General features: G+C 43.5%; 1 protein-coding gene across 1 annotated transcript in view; it reads right to left on the reverse strand.

Annotated features, from left to right (window-relative positions):
* Positions 1-671: 671 nt before the first annotated feature.
* Positions 672-16,193, reverse strand: part of scn4aa (sodium channel, voltage-gated, type IV, alpha, a) — an 84,228-nt gene continuing 68,706 nt past the window's right edge. The window contains exons 16-26 of the mRNA XM_046369241.1: positions 10,333-10,764; positions 9,921-10,050; positions 9,316-9,470; positions 8,950-9,123; positions 8,536-8,658; positions 7,645-7,926; positions 7,257-7,310; positions 6,778-6,915; positions 4,519-4,620; positions 3,786-4,056; positions 672-3,547 (exon numbers count right to left, since the gene is read on the reverse strand). Of these exons, the coding sequence (XP_046225197.1) occupies positions 2,112-3,547; positions 3,786-4,056; positions 4,519-4,620; positions 6,778-6,915; positions 7,257-7,310; positions 7,645-7,926; positions 8,536-8,658; positions 8,950-9,123; positions 9,316-9,470; positions 9,921-10,050; positions 10,333-10,764 (3,297 nt within the window). The 3' untranslated portion in view covers positions 672-2,111. The remainder of the gene's footprint in view (positions 3,548-3,785; positions 4,057-4,518; positions 4,621-6,777; positions 6,916-7,256; positions 7,311-7,644; positions 7,927-8,535; positions 8,659-8,949; positions 9,124-9,315; positions 9,471-9,920; positions 10,051-10,332; positions 10,765-16,193) is intronic.

Here is a 16,193-nt window from a genome sequence, read left to right on the forward strand (position 1 = left end):
TATACTTACTTTAATTAAGACATTTCTTGGTCAATACCGGACTGTAAAATAAATTATTACTAGTAGACCTGTTAGACACAGTGATGCAGCCAGCTCCGAGGGGCCTTGAGACGGGGGTGCCTCTGGCAGTTACACGGTAAACTGCTAGAACATGAACTGGAGGGATATACCAGTGTCTTCAGAATGTATTCACACCCCTTGACTTTTTCCACATTTTGTTATGTTACAAAGGGGGGATTCAAATGGATTTGTCATTTTTTGTCAATGATCTACACAAAACACTCTAATGTCAAAGTGAAAGAAAAACGCTAACATTTGTAAAAAATATATATAAGAAATAGAACTTCTTGGTAAGTATTCAACCCCCTGAGTCAATGCATGTTAGAATCACCTTTGGCAGCGATTACAGCTGTGAGTCTTCCTGGGTAAGGCTCTAAGAGCTTTGCACACATGAATTGTGCAACATTTTCCCATTATTCTTCACAAAAATCTTCAAGTTCTGTCAAATTGGTTGTTGATGACTGCTGGAAAACAATTTTCAGGTCTTGCCATAGACTTTAAAGCAGATTTAAGTCAAAACTGTAATCCGGCCACTCAGAAACATTCAGTGCCTTCTTGGTAAGCAACTCCAGTGTAGATTTGGTTATTGTCCTGCTGAAAGGTGAATTAATCCCCCAGTGCCTGGTGGAAAGCAGACTGAACTAGGTTTTCCTCTAGGATTAGGCTGGTGCATAGCTTCATTCAGTTTCTTTTTCATCCTGAAAAACTCTCCAGTCCTTAATGATTACAAGGATACCCATAACATGATGCAGCCACCACTATGTTTGAACATTTGGAGTGGTACTCAGTAATGTGTTGTATTGGATTTGCCCCAAACATAACACTTTGTATTCATGACAACAAGTGAATTGCTTTGCCACAATGTTTTCAGTATTACTTTTGTGCCTTGTTGCAAAAAGGATGCATGTCTTGGAATACTTGTATTCTGTAAAGGCTTTCTTCTCTTCACTCTGTCAATTAAGTTAGTATTGTGGAGTAACAATGTTGTTGATCCATCCTCAGTTTTGTCCTATCACAGCCATTAAACTCTAACTGTTTTAAAGTCACCATTGGCCTTATGGTGAAATCCCAGAGTGGTTAGGAAGGACACCTGTATCTTTGTAGTGACTGGGGGTATTGATGCACCATCCAAAGTGGAATTAAAATCTTCATCATGCACAAAAGGATATTCAATGTCCGCTTTACATTTTATTACCCATCTACCAATAGGTGCCCTTCTTTGCAAGGTATTGGAAAAACTCCCTGGTCTTCGTGGTTGAATCTGTGTTTGAAATTCACTGCTCGACTGAGGGACCTTACAGATAATTGTATGTGTGGGGTACAGAGATGGGGTAGTCATCCCAAAAAATCCTGTTAAACTATTATTACACAGTCCATGCAACATATTTGATGACTTTTGACACATTTTTACTCCTGAACGTATTTAGGCTTGCCATAATGAAGAAGTTACTTATTGACTGAAGACATTTCAGCTTTTCATTTTTAATTCATTTGTAAAAATAAATAAATTGAAAAACATAATTCCACTTTGGCATACTGGAGTAGTAGGCACAGGTGAATCTGGGTGATTTTCCCCCCCAAAATAAGGTGATTCCAAAATGTCAAAATAAGGCATGATCCGAGTATGAAATGTTTTTGTGGCAATAAAGGCATTTAGGCATTCCTTCAAAACAATTAGATGTGGGTAATGTTCACTGTCAAAAACATGCCCAATTCCTATGGGATATGTATGGATACTAATTATCAAACATTTTATATTTTGTGAGATTGTGAATTGTTTGTAGGTATAAAATAGAATACTGTCCAGTGGTCAAATATAGATCAATTCTAGAAATGGCCTTACAAAAATAGAAAACGAGACCCCCTATTACGATCAATAAACTTGACTTTAATTATTATACCTAAACCATCAGCTACTTGTAATCACTTCATAGTAGTGCTATGTGGAAGCGTCAACTAAATTGGCGACACTCCCAACACATAAAATTACTCGCCAAATCGGTGAAAAATACAATAGGAAGACCATGGTGAATTCCCTCAAGTGCTTTTTGTTATACAATCGACTCTCGCAGGCTGTCTATTGACTCACGGCTACACAAATAGGGGGTGACCTCTACGGGGACCACCAAGAGGTTTGGCCCAGCAGGCTCCGGCCAGGTAGGTTCCAGCCCTGTGGGCTCCGACCCCGATGGTTGTGTTTGCTCGGGGAGGTCCAATGGGTCAGACGCCACAGGGGCTGAGTGTAACACCACCTCACTGGTGACCTCAACGGGGACCACCAAGAGGAGTGGTCTGCCAGGCTCCAGCCTGGTGGTCTGGGTTTGCTTGGGGAGGTCCGATGGCCGATTGGACACCAGAGGGACCGATATGGGTTGCGCATGCAACCCAGCCAATTCCATCTCTGCGGCAAGGTCCAGGTCGCTCCCATAGAGCACGTTCATCTTTCGCACCAGAAGTCCCTCCGTCTCCGGGGGCTCCTCGTTCTCCTCCCGCCTTTTCTGCCTCTTGGAGCGGCGCATGAAGGAGGCATGCAGGATGGAGCGCTTGAGAAGGTGCTTGCGGTAAGCCCGCTGGATGATCACGGCTGCTGCCTCCTCCTCCTTGCGCCGCAGCGTGGTGGTGATGGGCTCGTAGGAGTCAGTCGTGGGGTTGTTCATGTTGAACTTGGCCTCGATGCTCACCTTCATGGCCGTCATCTCCACCCCTTCGCCCAGCACCTCCTGGGTGACAGCCAGCAGGATGTCCAGGCAGTGAATCTTATCGCCCGTGACCAGGGGCAGGTCCATCGAGATCAGCTTGATCCGGTTGGGCTTGGCGATACGCAGGGGTTCCTGCAGGGTGTCACAAAACTCTGACAGCTTGGCGTATTCGATGAACTGCGTGCCCTCAAGGTCGAACTTCTCCCAGGTCTCGTCGAACATCACAAAGTCATCCTCGCACAGCAGGTCCCCGCTCTCCTCTTGGGCCGTGTTGAAGTTCTCCAGGATGATGGCGATGTACATGTTGACCACCACCAGGAAGGACATGATGATGTAACTGCAAAAGAACATGATACCCATGCCTGGGTTGCCGCAGTTGCCCCGAACATCCGAGCCTGGGTTCTCAATGTCTGGGTCGCAGTCTGGAGGACCGCTGTTTAGAATTGGCAGCAGAAGACCATCCCAACCCGCAGAGGTGGTGATCTCAAACAGGCAGATAATACTGCTGCCGAACGTCTGGAAATTGAAGATGTCGTCGATGCCCGCCTGTTTTTTGACGTAGGCAAAGTTGGACATGCCGAATATGGAGAAGATGAACATGATGAGGAAGAGCAGGAGGCCGATGTTGAACAGGGCAGGGAGTGACATCATCAACGCAAATAACAGCGTCCTTATGCCCTTGGCACCTTTGATGAGACGCAGGACCCTGCCTATCCTAGCCAGCCTGATGACCCTAAACAAGGTGGGTGACACAAAGTACTTCTCTATGATGTCCGACAGCATTATACCTGAAGGGAAATTAGATAAACAATGGTTAATGACCAATCACACCTCTCCATCTACTGTCGAAATAACTCATCTTCAATGCTTTTCAGTGTGGCATTTTTCAATTGGAATTTGGTTTACTTTCTGAATCAACTTGATTTTAAATGGAATTGACCCCAACCCTGTAGTAACTTGTCTATGACTTATCCTATGTACAGTATATAATAAGGTATACAGTGTAAAGAATATTGAGGTACATACCCGCGACGGACAGGATGACCACGACAAAATCAAAAATATTCCATCCGATGGTGAAGAAGTAATGGCGAAGGGCAAACATCTTGAGCAGACACTCGCCGGTGAAAACGACGATGAAGGCCAGGTTGATCTTGTAAAGGACATTTTCCTTCTCTGCGCTTTGGTCGTCCGTCTCCACCATCATGGTGACCATGTTGAGGCAGATGAGGACCATGATGAAGATGTCAAAGAACTGCTGAGTGATGAAGTCAAACACAGCGCCTTGAATCATGTTCTGTAGGGGCCCGAGGGTCACATGAAAGCGAGAGTGAGGGAGACACAAACACAAATTTCATTAGGTGTGTTAAAGCCAATGTTGTGTAGAACAGGTTAAGATGGGTCAATGATGATGTCGTGGCAAAGTCACGCATTTTAATGTCACTGTGTATGTGGTATACTCAGAGCAGGACTTGCAGACTCTAGCCCCATAACATAATTGAATTATTACTTGTACATGAAATGTATCACACAATTACTGGTCAAAAGATTAACATTGAAATTCTACACATAAAAAATGCACTTTCAACACAAAAGATCATTGATCAAATGATGTAATCCCTATAATCAGCAATTTATTTATTGAAGGTGCTTATGTAGAGTAAATTTAGTCTTGGATTAGAAAGATGTAATGAATCTTAATACTAGAGAGTAGCATAAGAGTGTGGCTATAACCGAATACCATTTATGTGTTGCATACCGTAGGCCTTGGGATAGGCTTCACTGGCTTCTTCGAGCCAAGTTTCTTCATGGCTTCATGATATTTCTTCTGCTCCTCTGTCATAAAGATGTCGTCACCAAAGTGCAGGATCCAAAATCAAATCAACAATTATTCTGGGCATTTACATGTATACAGGTATATATCAAAATGAATTAAAACTGTATATATTCAATCTAGATTGTAGTCAATCTGCGATTGGTACATCAATTTTTGGACTTTTAAAATAGTTATAAATATAGTTTGATTCTTGAAGAGTATCTGTACAGTATACAGTGCATTCAGAAAGTATTCAGACCCCTTGACTTTTCCACATTTTGTTACGTTACAGCCTTAATCTAAAATCCTCATCAAATAATACCCCATAATGACAAAGCGAAAACAGTTTGACATTTTAGCACATTTATTAAAAATTAAAAACAGAAATACCTTTTTTACATAAGTATTCAGACCCTTTGCAATGATACTTGAAATTGAGCTCAGGTGCATCCTGTTTCCATTGATCATCCTTGAGATGTTTCTACAACTTGATTGGAGTCCACCTGTGGTAAATTCAATTGATTGGACATGATTTGGAAAGGCACACATCTGTCTATATAAGGTCCCACAGTTGACAGTGCACATCAGAGCAAAAACCAAGCCATGACGTCGAAAGAATTGTCTGTAAAGCTCCAAGACGGGATTGTGTCAAGGCACAGATCTGGGGAAAGGTACCAAAACATTTCTGCAGCATTTGAAGGTCACCAAGAACACAGTGGCCCCCATCATTCTTAAATGGAAGAAGTTTGGAACCATCAAGACTCTTCCTAGAGCTGGCTGCCCTGCCAAACTGAGCAATCGGGGGAGAAGAGCCGTGGTCAGGGAGGTGACCAAGAACCCGATGGTCACTCTGACAGAGCTCCAGAATTCCTCTGTGGAGATTGGAGAACCTTCCAGATGGACAACCATCTCTGCAGTACTCCACCAATCAGGCCTTTATGGTAGAGTGGACAGATGAAAGCCACTCCTCAGTAAAAGGCACATGACAGCCCGCTTGGAGCTTGGCAAAAGGCACCTACAGACTCTCAAGACCATGAGAAACAAGATTCCCCTGTCTGATGAAACCAATATTGAACTCCTTGGCTTGAATGCCAAGGGTCACGTCTGGAGGAAAGCTGGCATCATCCCTACGGTGAAGCATGGTGGTGGCAGCATCATGCTGTGCCAATGTTTTTCAGCGGCAGGGACTGGGAGACTAGTCAGGATTGAGGGAAAGATGAATGGAGCAAAGTACAGAGAGATCCTTGATGAACACCTACTCCAGAGTGCTCAGGACCTCCGACTGGGGTGAAGGTTCACCTTCCAACAGGACAATGACTCTAAGCACACAGCCAAGGCAACGCAGGAGTGGTTTCGGGACACGTGTCTAAATGTCCATGAGTGGCCCAGCAAGAGCCCGGACTTGAACAAGATCAAACATCTCTGGAGAGAAAATAGCCGTGCAGCGACGCTCCCCATCCAACCTGACAGAGCTTGAGAAAATCTGCAGAGAAGAATGGGAGAAACTCCTCAAATACAGATGTGTCAAGCTTGTAGCATCATACCCAAGAAGACTTGAGGCTGCAATCACTGCCAAAGGTGCTACAACAAAGTAGTGAGTAAAGGATCTGAATACTTATTTTTAATACATTTGCAAAAAAATCATGTTTTATTAATGTACACTAATTGTTTGAGTGTGAATTATTTTGGGACTTATAAATTATATTAGTTGAATTGAGTAAATGCATTCCTCGTTTTACAGAGCAATTATTTGATTAACTACACACTTATAATTTAGTAGGTCTATTGGTAGTTGTTATTTACACTATACACATAGCATATGCTTGGGTACCACATTTACATCTCTGATGTGCTTGCCTCAATAAATGAATGCTAGAACAAGCCATTTGTATCTAGTCTCTTAATAATTGCATAACGGCGCAAGTTAGACATGTTCATTATTGTCCTACTGAGAGGTGATGTAAGGCTCGCTACCTTGACTAGATTCCTCCAGAGACGTACACGGCCTGTTGCCTTTATTCACATAATATGAACGTAGTTTACTATTATATTCAACATCATTTCTAGATAATGGTTGGGTCATTTCCGAACCTTTACAAAATGGCGACTCATCCAGTTGTTGGGGATTTCTATATCCAACTATATATCTATCATCTATTAATCACTTTATTTACTAGTAAAAAAAAAAGAGATGGGGCTTATCTTTTTCTTTTGCTGGTTGAAATTGTCAATAATGACACCAATGAAAAGATTGAGGGTGAAGAAGGAGCCGAAGATGATGAAGATGACAAAGTAGATGTACATGTAGAGGTTGATCTCATACGAGGGCTGCTCCTCCACCTAGGGGACCATAAATAGTTTCGCTCGTCAAACAAACAAAAAAACGATTTACTTACAACAATTCAACTGCCACCAATGTGTCCGGTAACACTTTGAAATGACTTTCCTGAATAAGCATGAATAATATCTGACTAACTGTGTATAACTATACACTTTTTAATAAAAGCATTTTGAAGCGTTACAATTCACAAGCATTAATCACATTTATGATCATTTATAAAGCATGTATGCACATTTTTCAATGGCTTACTCATTAATGCTATGACTTTTGTATTCTGTGGTAATTGCTCCCCAAACCAAATGTTTATTTTACTGTATCTTATATTTCTATAAGTACCTACTTCTCGAGAGTCCACAGCAGCATACATGATGTCCATCCAGCCTTTAAATGTGGCCTGTAGAGAGATAGGACACTTTTTTTCAGATACTTTTGAGTACACCAACACCCTCAGAGAAGGCAACAATATTAAATACTTTAGTAGACCAGGGGGTGACCAAGTCTCTTCCTTCAGAGCTACTGGGTATGCAGGCATTTGCTCCAAACCTGTTGTTACACACTTGATTGAGTTAATTGAGTTCCTGGTGAGCAGCTAATTAGTTGAATCAGGTGTGCTAGAGTAGGGTTGGAGCAAAAGCCAGGAGGAAGGGTAGCTCTCCGGGAGGAGGATTGGGCCACAGCTTGAGAGCCAGCGCACAGCACCCATGCATCGCAGAAACCCTGGCCCTCACCACTTGCAGCAGAGAGAGGTAGCCCAAGCCCACGTTGTCGTAGTTGACTTTGACGTTGACCCAGCGGGCTTCCTGGGTGGCGTGCTGCAGGGCAAGGCAGTCGCTCCTGTTGTTGACCTCGGTGATGGGGAACAGCTCCTCCGTGGTGGTGTTGATGCAGCGGTAGAACTTTCCGGCAAACAGGTTGACCCCCATGATGCTGAAGATGAGCCAGAAGATGAGGCACACCAGCAGCACGTTGAAGATGGAGGGGATGGCGCCGACAAGAGCGTTTACCACCACCTTCCTCCCATAGACAGGACACAGTGCAGTCAAAACCATTAAAGTCACCTCCGTTACAATAGTAAGCCATGACCACTGCAGTCACCGCCGCCCAACAGTAAGTCATTCTCAGTCAAGACAGCAGTAAGTCAAAATAGTCAGTCAAGACAGCTCACACCACCTTCGTCACAATAGTCAGTCATGATGACCACTAACATCACCTCGGTCACAATAGTAATTTATGACCACTGCAGTCACCTTGGTCCCAATAGTAAGACATGCTCCCTGCAGTCAAAATAGTCAGTCACGACCACTAACGCCAGCTCTCTCACAGTAGTAAGTCATGAGAATAATACACTTGTCACAAGTCGTCACCTCCGTCACAATGTTCAGTGATGACCCCTAACACCACCTACATCCTAACAGTCAGTCATGACCATTTACATCACCTCCATCGCAATAGTCATAGCTAACCACAGTCAACTCTGTCACAAGACGTCACTGTCAGAGAGGTGTCACTGTCAGTGTGTGTATGCGTTTAGGATTGTCTGTATCAGCATTTCTGTCGGTGTGTCTTTCTCTGCGTGGATATTTAAGTGTTGTACTAATAAGTTTGAAACAGTTACTCACCCTCATTCCCTCAAATCTTGACAGGGCTCGAAGTGGCCTTAGAGCCCTGAGTGTTCTAAGAGACTTGATTGGTCCAAGTTCAGAGTAGCCCATCCAGTTAGCTCCTAAAGTGACTAAGGAAACCTGAGGCAGGATTGTAACGTCATTGTAGTCACCCAACATCTCATTATATGCTTGTACGAATGACCAAAATTGTACAAATTTAAGGTCTTGTATTTTGTGCCAAGCAGGATAACACAAAAATCAATTACTTGCAGAGAATACAAGGTAACACAAATTTCAATGTCTTCCTTGATTTTCACGTACATGTATTATGGAGCTCGGCCCACTACAGTGATAATAGTTGTAACATTGCTTAACCCACGTTTCATTCTGTGTAAATATCACTCCAAAAACAATTCAATGGAAACTCACATCCACAATTAGGAAGTCCAGCCAACACCAAGCGTTGGTGAAGTAGGTCTTGAAGCCGTACGCCACCCATTTTAAGAGCATCTCAATGATAAAGACATAGGTGAAGACTTTGTCTGCATACTCCAGGATGATTTTGATAGTTCTTCTCCTCTCAATGTAAATATCCTCAAAAGCCTATCAGAAGTGAGCCAAAGAAAATGGATCTCAATATATATAACCAGTGGCCTTCCCAGAGAATGTTATATAAAGTAACACTTTCTGAACACATTTATTCATCAGGTGAGCCAAGGTCATTAGGACAAAAGTCGAATAGCTCGGTAATGGAGTATCAACTGTAAATAGGTCAACGACCAGGGACTCACTCACCAGAGCTCCACTGCTTAGGAGGATCATGAAGACTATGAAGGTCTCAAAGTAGTCGTGTTCCACAATGGTGAAACAGGTCCTGCGGAGGTTCCACCACTTCTTGCCTCTGCCCTGAGAGACGTCAAATGTCAGACACGGCCATCGAGCGATACAGCCTGGAGCGAGAGGGCGAGAGAGAGAGAGAAATGCCAACATGGTGTTTTTGTACACTTCAGTTGGACTGTTTCACTTGCCTCCCGAGGTGCTGTCTGTGTAGCATTACCTAAAGTCTAGCCAGGTCCTGAGTGAGTTGGACAATTGCGCAAATAAAAGCTGTGACGAATCATGGCAATCACTTTACCGACATTATTAAGATGTGACTCCAAACTCTATGGTCCCACCTTACATGAAATAGAATATAGTAACTCTTTCTCTGTGAATGCTGATGTGCCAATTTGTGTGATATGGGACAAAGTTTACAGATATTTCCACAAGTATATTAGACATCAAACACTTGATATTAGTGTTGCATTTTTGTAATTTAGTAACAATACATTGTAAAGACCATGAAAATCAGGAAACCCATGCCAGATATATTTAAGCAGGGGACAGTATTTCCTGTGTACCATCAGTGAAGCAAGCTTCTGGTTCCTCTGGCTCTGGCTCCTCCTCTTCCTCCTCTTCCACAGGCTCTGGTTCAGGTACATAGTCCACCGTGCTGCACACCGAGGACTCGTCACCCACTGCACCCAACAACTATGGATGGGGAGGAGAGAGACTGAGTGGTTGAGACAAAATGTCAGCCACAACTTCAGGATAGGAGAGAGGGGAAATCTAACTCATGTAGAATTGAAGAGAACCACCAAGTGAGATTTGTCCTGATTCTTATACTTGTTTGCTTAAATATCCAGGTAACACTTTACATGGTATACTTGAAAGATTTATGAAGGGTTTATAAGTAGTTTATTAACTGATAATTATTAGTTCATAGATAAAGCACAGTATAATTATAGTCTTCAGTTTTCCATCATACTGTACCTTCAAGTGATCACCTTGTCCATTTTCTTCATCTGATGTAAAAGACCCACTGTAGTCATCATCGTTCTCAAAATCAGTCTCCCCCTGGGCAATGGGCACATTGAGGCTCATCTCGCCATCTGCCTGAATTCCGTCCACACAGTTGGTCATCCCGTCAGCCATCTTGGAATCCTGGCACGTGTCTAAGTGGTTTAGTGCAAAGGTCTCCTTTTCGGGGTTTCCTTCCATCCCCTCACCCCCTTCCTTGTCCCCGGTGGCCTTTTTGCCCAGTAGCTGCAGGACCATGTGGCGGACAGAGGCTTTCACCCAGTCGATGCCCCAGGTGATCCTGCCGATGGCGATCTGGAGGTTGTTCATCTCACCGTCGTCATCACTGGACAGGTTGTCTCCACTGAATGAGCTGAGCAGCAAGGCCAGGAAGAGGTTCAGCACCTACAGGGAGGTAGTGGTGGCAGTTATCTTTGAAAGTTAGAGAGAAGGTGTCTGACAGGGCAGTGTGGGGAATCTGATCCTACTTTACTCCCAGCTACTCCAAGCCTTGTGCATTTAAGGGAGGTGTCCTGGGAGAATTAAAAGACAGCCAAAAGACACATCTATTCTATTCTGCTTCATGGCTTAGTGAATTACTGCGAGCTTACAGGCAGCTGAGCAAAGAATGGAGGAAAAATAAACTTCCATGGGACCTATCATCCTTCCAATCACTCCTCTCTACCTTCTCTTCTTCTGTATGCACTGCTAAAGGCACTTTCTATCACTCTAAATGTCAGGCTTCTACCTCTAACCCTAAGAAACTATTTTCTACCTTCTCCTCCCTCCTTAATCTTCCATCCCCCTCCCTGCTCCCTCTCTGCGGATGACTTTGTCAACCACTTTGAAAAGAAGGTTGACAACGTCTACTCATTAAATCAGCCTACGGAGTCCACTGGTCCCACTCACATAGAACTACCCAATGCCTTGACCTCTTTCTCTTCAGATAAAATCCTGCAACTAATAAAATAACTTTTTATAGCTACTGTTTACAGGCCTCCTGGGCCATATACAGCGTTCCTCATGGAGTTCTCTGAATTCCTATCGGACCTTGTAGTCATAGCAGATAATATTTTAATCTTTGGTGACTTTAATATTCACATGGAAAAGTCCACAGGCCCACTCCAAAAGGCTTTCGGAGCCATCATCGACTCAGTGGGTTTTGTCTCTGGACCAACTCACTGTCACACTCTGCCTAGTTTTTTCCCATGGAATAAATGTTGTGGATCTGTGTGTGTTTTTCCTCATAATCCTGGACTATCGGACCACCATTTTATTACGTTTGCAATTGCAACAAATAATCTGCTCAGACCCCAACCAAGGAACATCAAAAGTCGTGCTATAAATTCACAGACAACACAAAGATTCCTTGATGTCCTCCCAGACTCCCTCTGTCTACCCAAGGATGTCAGAGGACAAAACTCAGTTAACCACCCAACTGAGGAACTCAATTTAACCTTGCGCAATACCCTAGATGCAGTTGCACCCCTAAAAACTAAAAACATTTGTCATAAGAAACTAGCTCCCTGGTATACAGAAAATACCCGAGTTCTGAAGCAAGCTTCCAGAAAATTGGAACGGAAATGGCGTCACACCAAACTGGAAGTCTTCCGACTAGCTTGGAAAGACAGTACCGTGCAGTATCGAAGAGCCCTTAATGCTGCTCGATCATCCTATTTTTCCAACTTAATTGAGGAAAATAAGAACAATCCGAAATTCCTTTTTGATACTGTCGCAAAGTTAACTAAAAAGCAGCATTCCCCAAGAGAGGATGGATTTCACTTCAGCAGTAATAAATTCATGAACGTCTTCGAGGAAAAGATCATGATTATTAGAAAGCAAATTACGGACTCCTCTTTAAATCTGCATATTCCTTCAAAGCTCAGTTGTCCTGAGTCTGCACAACTGCCAGGACCTAGGATCAAGAGAGACACTCAAGTGTTTTAGTACTCTTTCTCTTGACACAAAGATGAAAATAATCATGGCCTCTAAACCTTCAAGCTGCATACTGGACCCTATTCCAACTAAACTACTGAAAGAGCTGATTCCTGTGCTTGGCCCTCCTATGTTGAACATAATAAATGGCTCTCTATTCACCGGATGTGTACCAAACTCACTAAAAGTGGCAGTATTAAATCCTCTCTTGAAAAAGCCAAACCTTAACCCAGAAAATATTTTAAAAACTATCGGCCTATATTGAATCTTCCATTCCTCTCAAAATTTTCAGAAAAAAGGCTGTTGCGCAGCCTGCCTTCCTGAAGACAAACACAATGTATACGAAATGCTTCAGTCTGGTTTCAGACCCCATCATAGCATTGAGACTGCACTTGTGAAGGTGGTGAATGACCTTTTAATGGCATCAGATCGAGGCTCTGCATCAGTCCTTGTGCTCCTAGACCTTAGTGCTGCTTTTGATACCATCGATCACCACTTTCTTTTGGAGAGATTGGAAACCCAAATTGGTCTACATGGACAAGTTCTGGCCTGGTTTAGATCTTATCTGTCGGAAAGATATCAGTTTGTCTCTGTGAATGGTTTGTCCTCTGACAAATAAACTGTACATTTCGGTGTTCCTCAAGGTTCCGTTTTAGGACCACTATTGTTTTCACTATATATTTTACCTCTTGGGGATGTCATTCGAAAACATAATGTTAACTTTCACTGCTATGTGGAAGATACACAGCTGTACATTTCAATGAAACATGGTGAAGACACAACATTGCCCTCGCTAGAAGTCTGTGTTTCAGACATACGGAAGTGGATGGCTGCAAACTTTCTACTTTTAAACTCGGGACAAAACAGAGATGCTTGTTCTAGGTCCCAAGAAACAAAGATATCTTCTGTTGAATCTGACAATTAATCTTAATGGTTGTACATTCGTCTCAAATAAAACTGTGAAGGACCTCGGCGTTACTCTGGACCCTGATCTCTCTTTTGAAGAACATATCAAGACTGTTTCAAGGACAGCTTTTTTCCATCTACGTAACATTGCAAAAATCAGAAACTTTGTCCAAAAATTATGCAGAAAAATGTATCCATGCTTTTGTTACTTCTAGGTTAGACTACTGCAATGCTCTACTTTCCGGCTACCCGGATAAAGCACTAAATAAACTTCAGTTAGTGCTAAATACAGCTGCTAGAATCCTGACTAGAACCAAACATTTTGATCATATTACTCCAGTACGAGCCCCCCTACACTGGCTTCCTGTCAAGGCAAGGGCTGATTAAGGTTTTACTGCTAACCTACAAAGCAGTATATTGGCTTGCTCCTACCTATCTCTCTGATTTGGTCCTGCCGTACATACCTACACGTACGCTACGGTCACAAGACGCATGCCTCCTAATTGTCCCTAGAATTTCTAAGCAAAACAGCTGGAGGCAGGTCTTTCTCCTATAGAGCTTCATTTTTATGGAATGGTCTGCCTACCCATGTGAGAGACGCAAACTCGGTCTCAACCCACTGAAGTCTCATCTCTTCAGTGGGTCATAAGATTGAGTGTAGTCTGGCCCAGGAGTGTGAAGGTGAACGGAAAGGCTCTGGAGCAACGAACCGCCCTTGCTGTCTCTGCCTGGCCGGTTCCCCTCTTTCCACTGGAATTCTCTGCCTCTAACCTTATTACAGGGGCTGAGTCATTGGCTTACTGGTACTCTTTCATGCTATCCCTAGGAGGGGTGTGTCACCTGAGTGGGTTGAGTCACTGATGTGATCTTGTCTGGGTTGGGTTGGCGCCCCCCTTGGGTTGTGCCGTGGCAGAGATCTTTGTGGGCTATACTCGGCCTTGTTTCAGGATGGTAAGTTGGTGGTTGGCGATATCCCTCTAGTGGTGTGGGGGCTGTGCTTTGGCAAAGTGGGTGGGGTTATATCCTTCCTGTTTGGCCCTGTCTGGGGGTGTCATCGGATGGGGCCACAGTGTCTCCTGACCCCTCCTGTCTCAGCCTCCAGTATTTATGCTGCAGTAGTGTGTGTTGGGGGGCTAGGGTCAGTTTGTTATATCTGGAGTAATTCTCCTGTCCTATCCGGTGTCCTGTGTGAATTTAAGTATGCTCTCTCTAATCCTCTCTTTCTTTCTCTCTCTTGGAGGACCTGAGCCCTAGGACCATGCCTCAGGACTACCTGGCATGAATACTCCTTGCTGTCCCCAGTCCACCTGGCCGTGCTGCTGCTCCAGTTTCAACAGTTCTGCCTGTGATTATTATTATTTGACCATGCTGGTCATTTATGAACATTTGAACATCTTGGCCATGTTCTGTTATAATCTCCACCCGGCACAGCCAGAAGAGGACTGGCCACCCCACATAGCCTGGTTCCTCTCTAGGTTTCTTCCTAGGTTTTGGCCTTTCTATTGAGTTGTTCCTAGCCACCGTGCTTCTCCACCTGCATTGCTTGCTATTTGGGGTTTTAGGCTGGGTTTCTGTACAGCACTTTGAGATATCTGCTGATGTACGAAGGGCTATATAAACAAATTTGATTTGATTAGTGAGGTCTGACCACACGACAACCTGCCCACTCAACCTCATTCCCATCTATGGATACCTTCTCACATCCCTCATCAACTCATCCCTGACCATTGACTGCTTCCCCTCGGACTTCAAAATTGCCCGAGTCGATCCCCTTCTCAAGAAATCAACATTCGACTCCCTTCTTTCTTTTCTTTCCAAAACACTTGAGCGTGCTGTCGCTGACTAACTCTCTCGCTATTTCTCTCAGAACGATCTTCTTAACCATAACCAGTCAGGCTTCGAGACGGGTCACTCAACCGAGACTGCTCTTCTCTGTGTCATGTAGGCTCTCCGCCAGTGTTGTGTTCGAGACCACCTAAAGTGGGACTGGTTCAAGACAAAGACCGGAGCAAATAGAGTCCGAGTCAAGACCAAGACCGGAGGGGGTGAGAACGAGTCAAGACCAAGACCAGGAGGGAGACACAGGGTCCGAGACTAAGCCAAGGCTGAGACCAGGAAAATGTGAGTCCAATTCAAGACCATGATTGTAATTTTGTCAAATCATCACCATAGTAAGAGTTTGAAATGTCCAGTATTTCTGTATTCATATTTCAGAACAACATATGGATTCTTTAGACATTAAGAATGGTGAAATGCTGAATGCTGGGGGAAAATAGAGCCACTCTACAAATAATTTCTAACCCAAACACAGTGGGGAACATTGAGTGCCTCCTATAATAATACCTCTAATTACATTATTATTTTCAATGATGTTCTGATTTAATCTATTCAGTTTTTGTTGAAAAGGGTTAACACTGAAGAGAAAAAGAGATCCAATCAGGATTTTTCTTTAGTGGTCTCTGGGGAGATAAATCTGTCTAGCTAAGTCAGCCATTGGCTACCAAAAAATGTATGGAAACTTTTGCCTTCTCAAAGGCCAACAGGTCCTTGCGCAACAGCGAGCAGTAGTTTTCCAGTTTATCCACGGTCTAGTAGGCTAGGTTTGCAGTGGCTGCAGCAGGTGTTATTGAAGAGGAAGTTGTTGCTAATTTGTTAGCTTCTCCCTTTTCAAGAATAACTTTCAACGACAAGCTGAGTTTCAAATTATCATCATCTGGTGAGTGGAAGTGTGTTTTTCATTGCAGGGCGCTTGCTGTTATCCATCTCTTTGAAAATAACTTGTTGCATTTAAACTTTAGGTCAGCGGATACTTTGTGTGCTAAACATGAAATGCTTTTGCAATGGGAAGTCATAGTTGTACATTTCGATTAGGAAATGCTTAGCCTCATGGTTATGTTTTTGTATTCTTTTGAATAGGCAACTACCACGGTCTTGTCGTGGATGTGAGCTTCGACTGGAAGCCAGTGGAGTGTGAGAAGTAGCGGGGGGGATAT

This window comes from Oncorhynchus gorbuscha, linkage group LG11 (assembly GCF_021184085.1).
Source record: "Oncorhynchus gorbuscha isolate QuinsamMale2020 ecotype Even-year linkage group LG11, OgorEven_v1.0, whole genome shotgun sequence".
Lineage (NCBI taxonomy): Eukaryota > Metazoa > Chordata > Actinopteri > Salmoniformes > Salmonidae > Oncorhynchus > Oncorhynchus gorbuscha.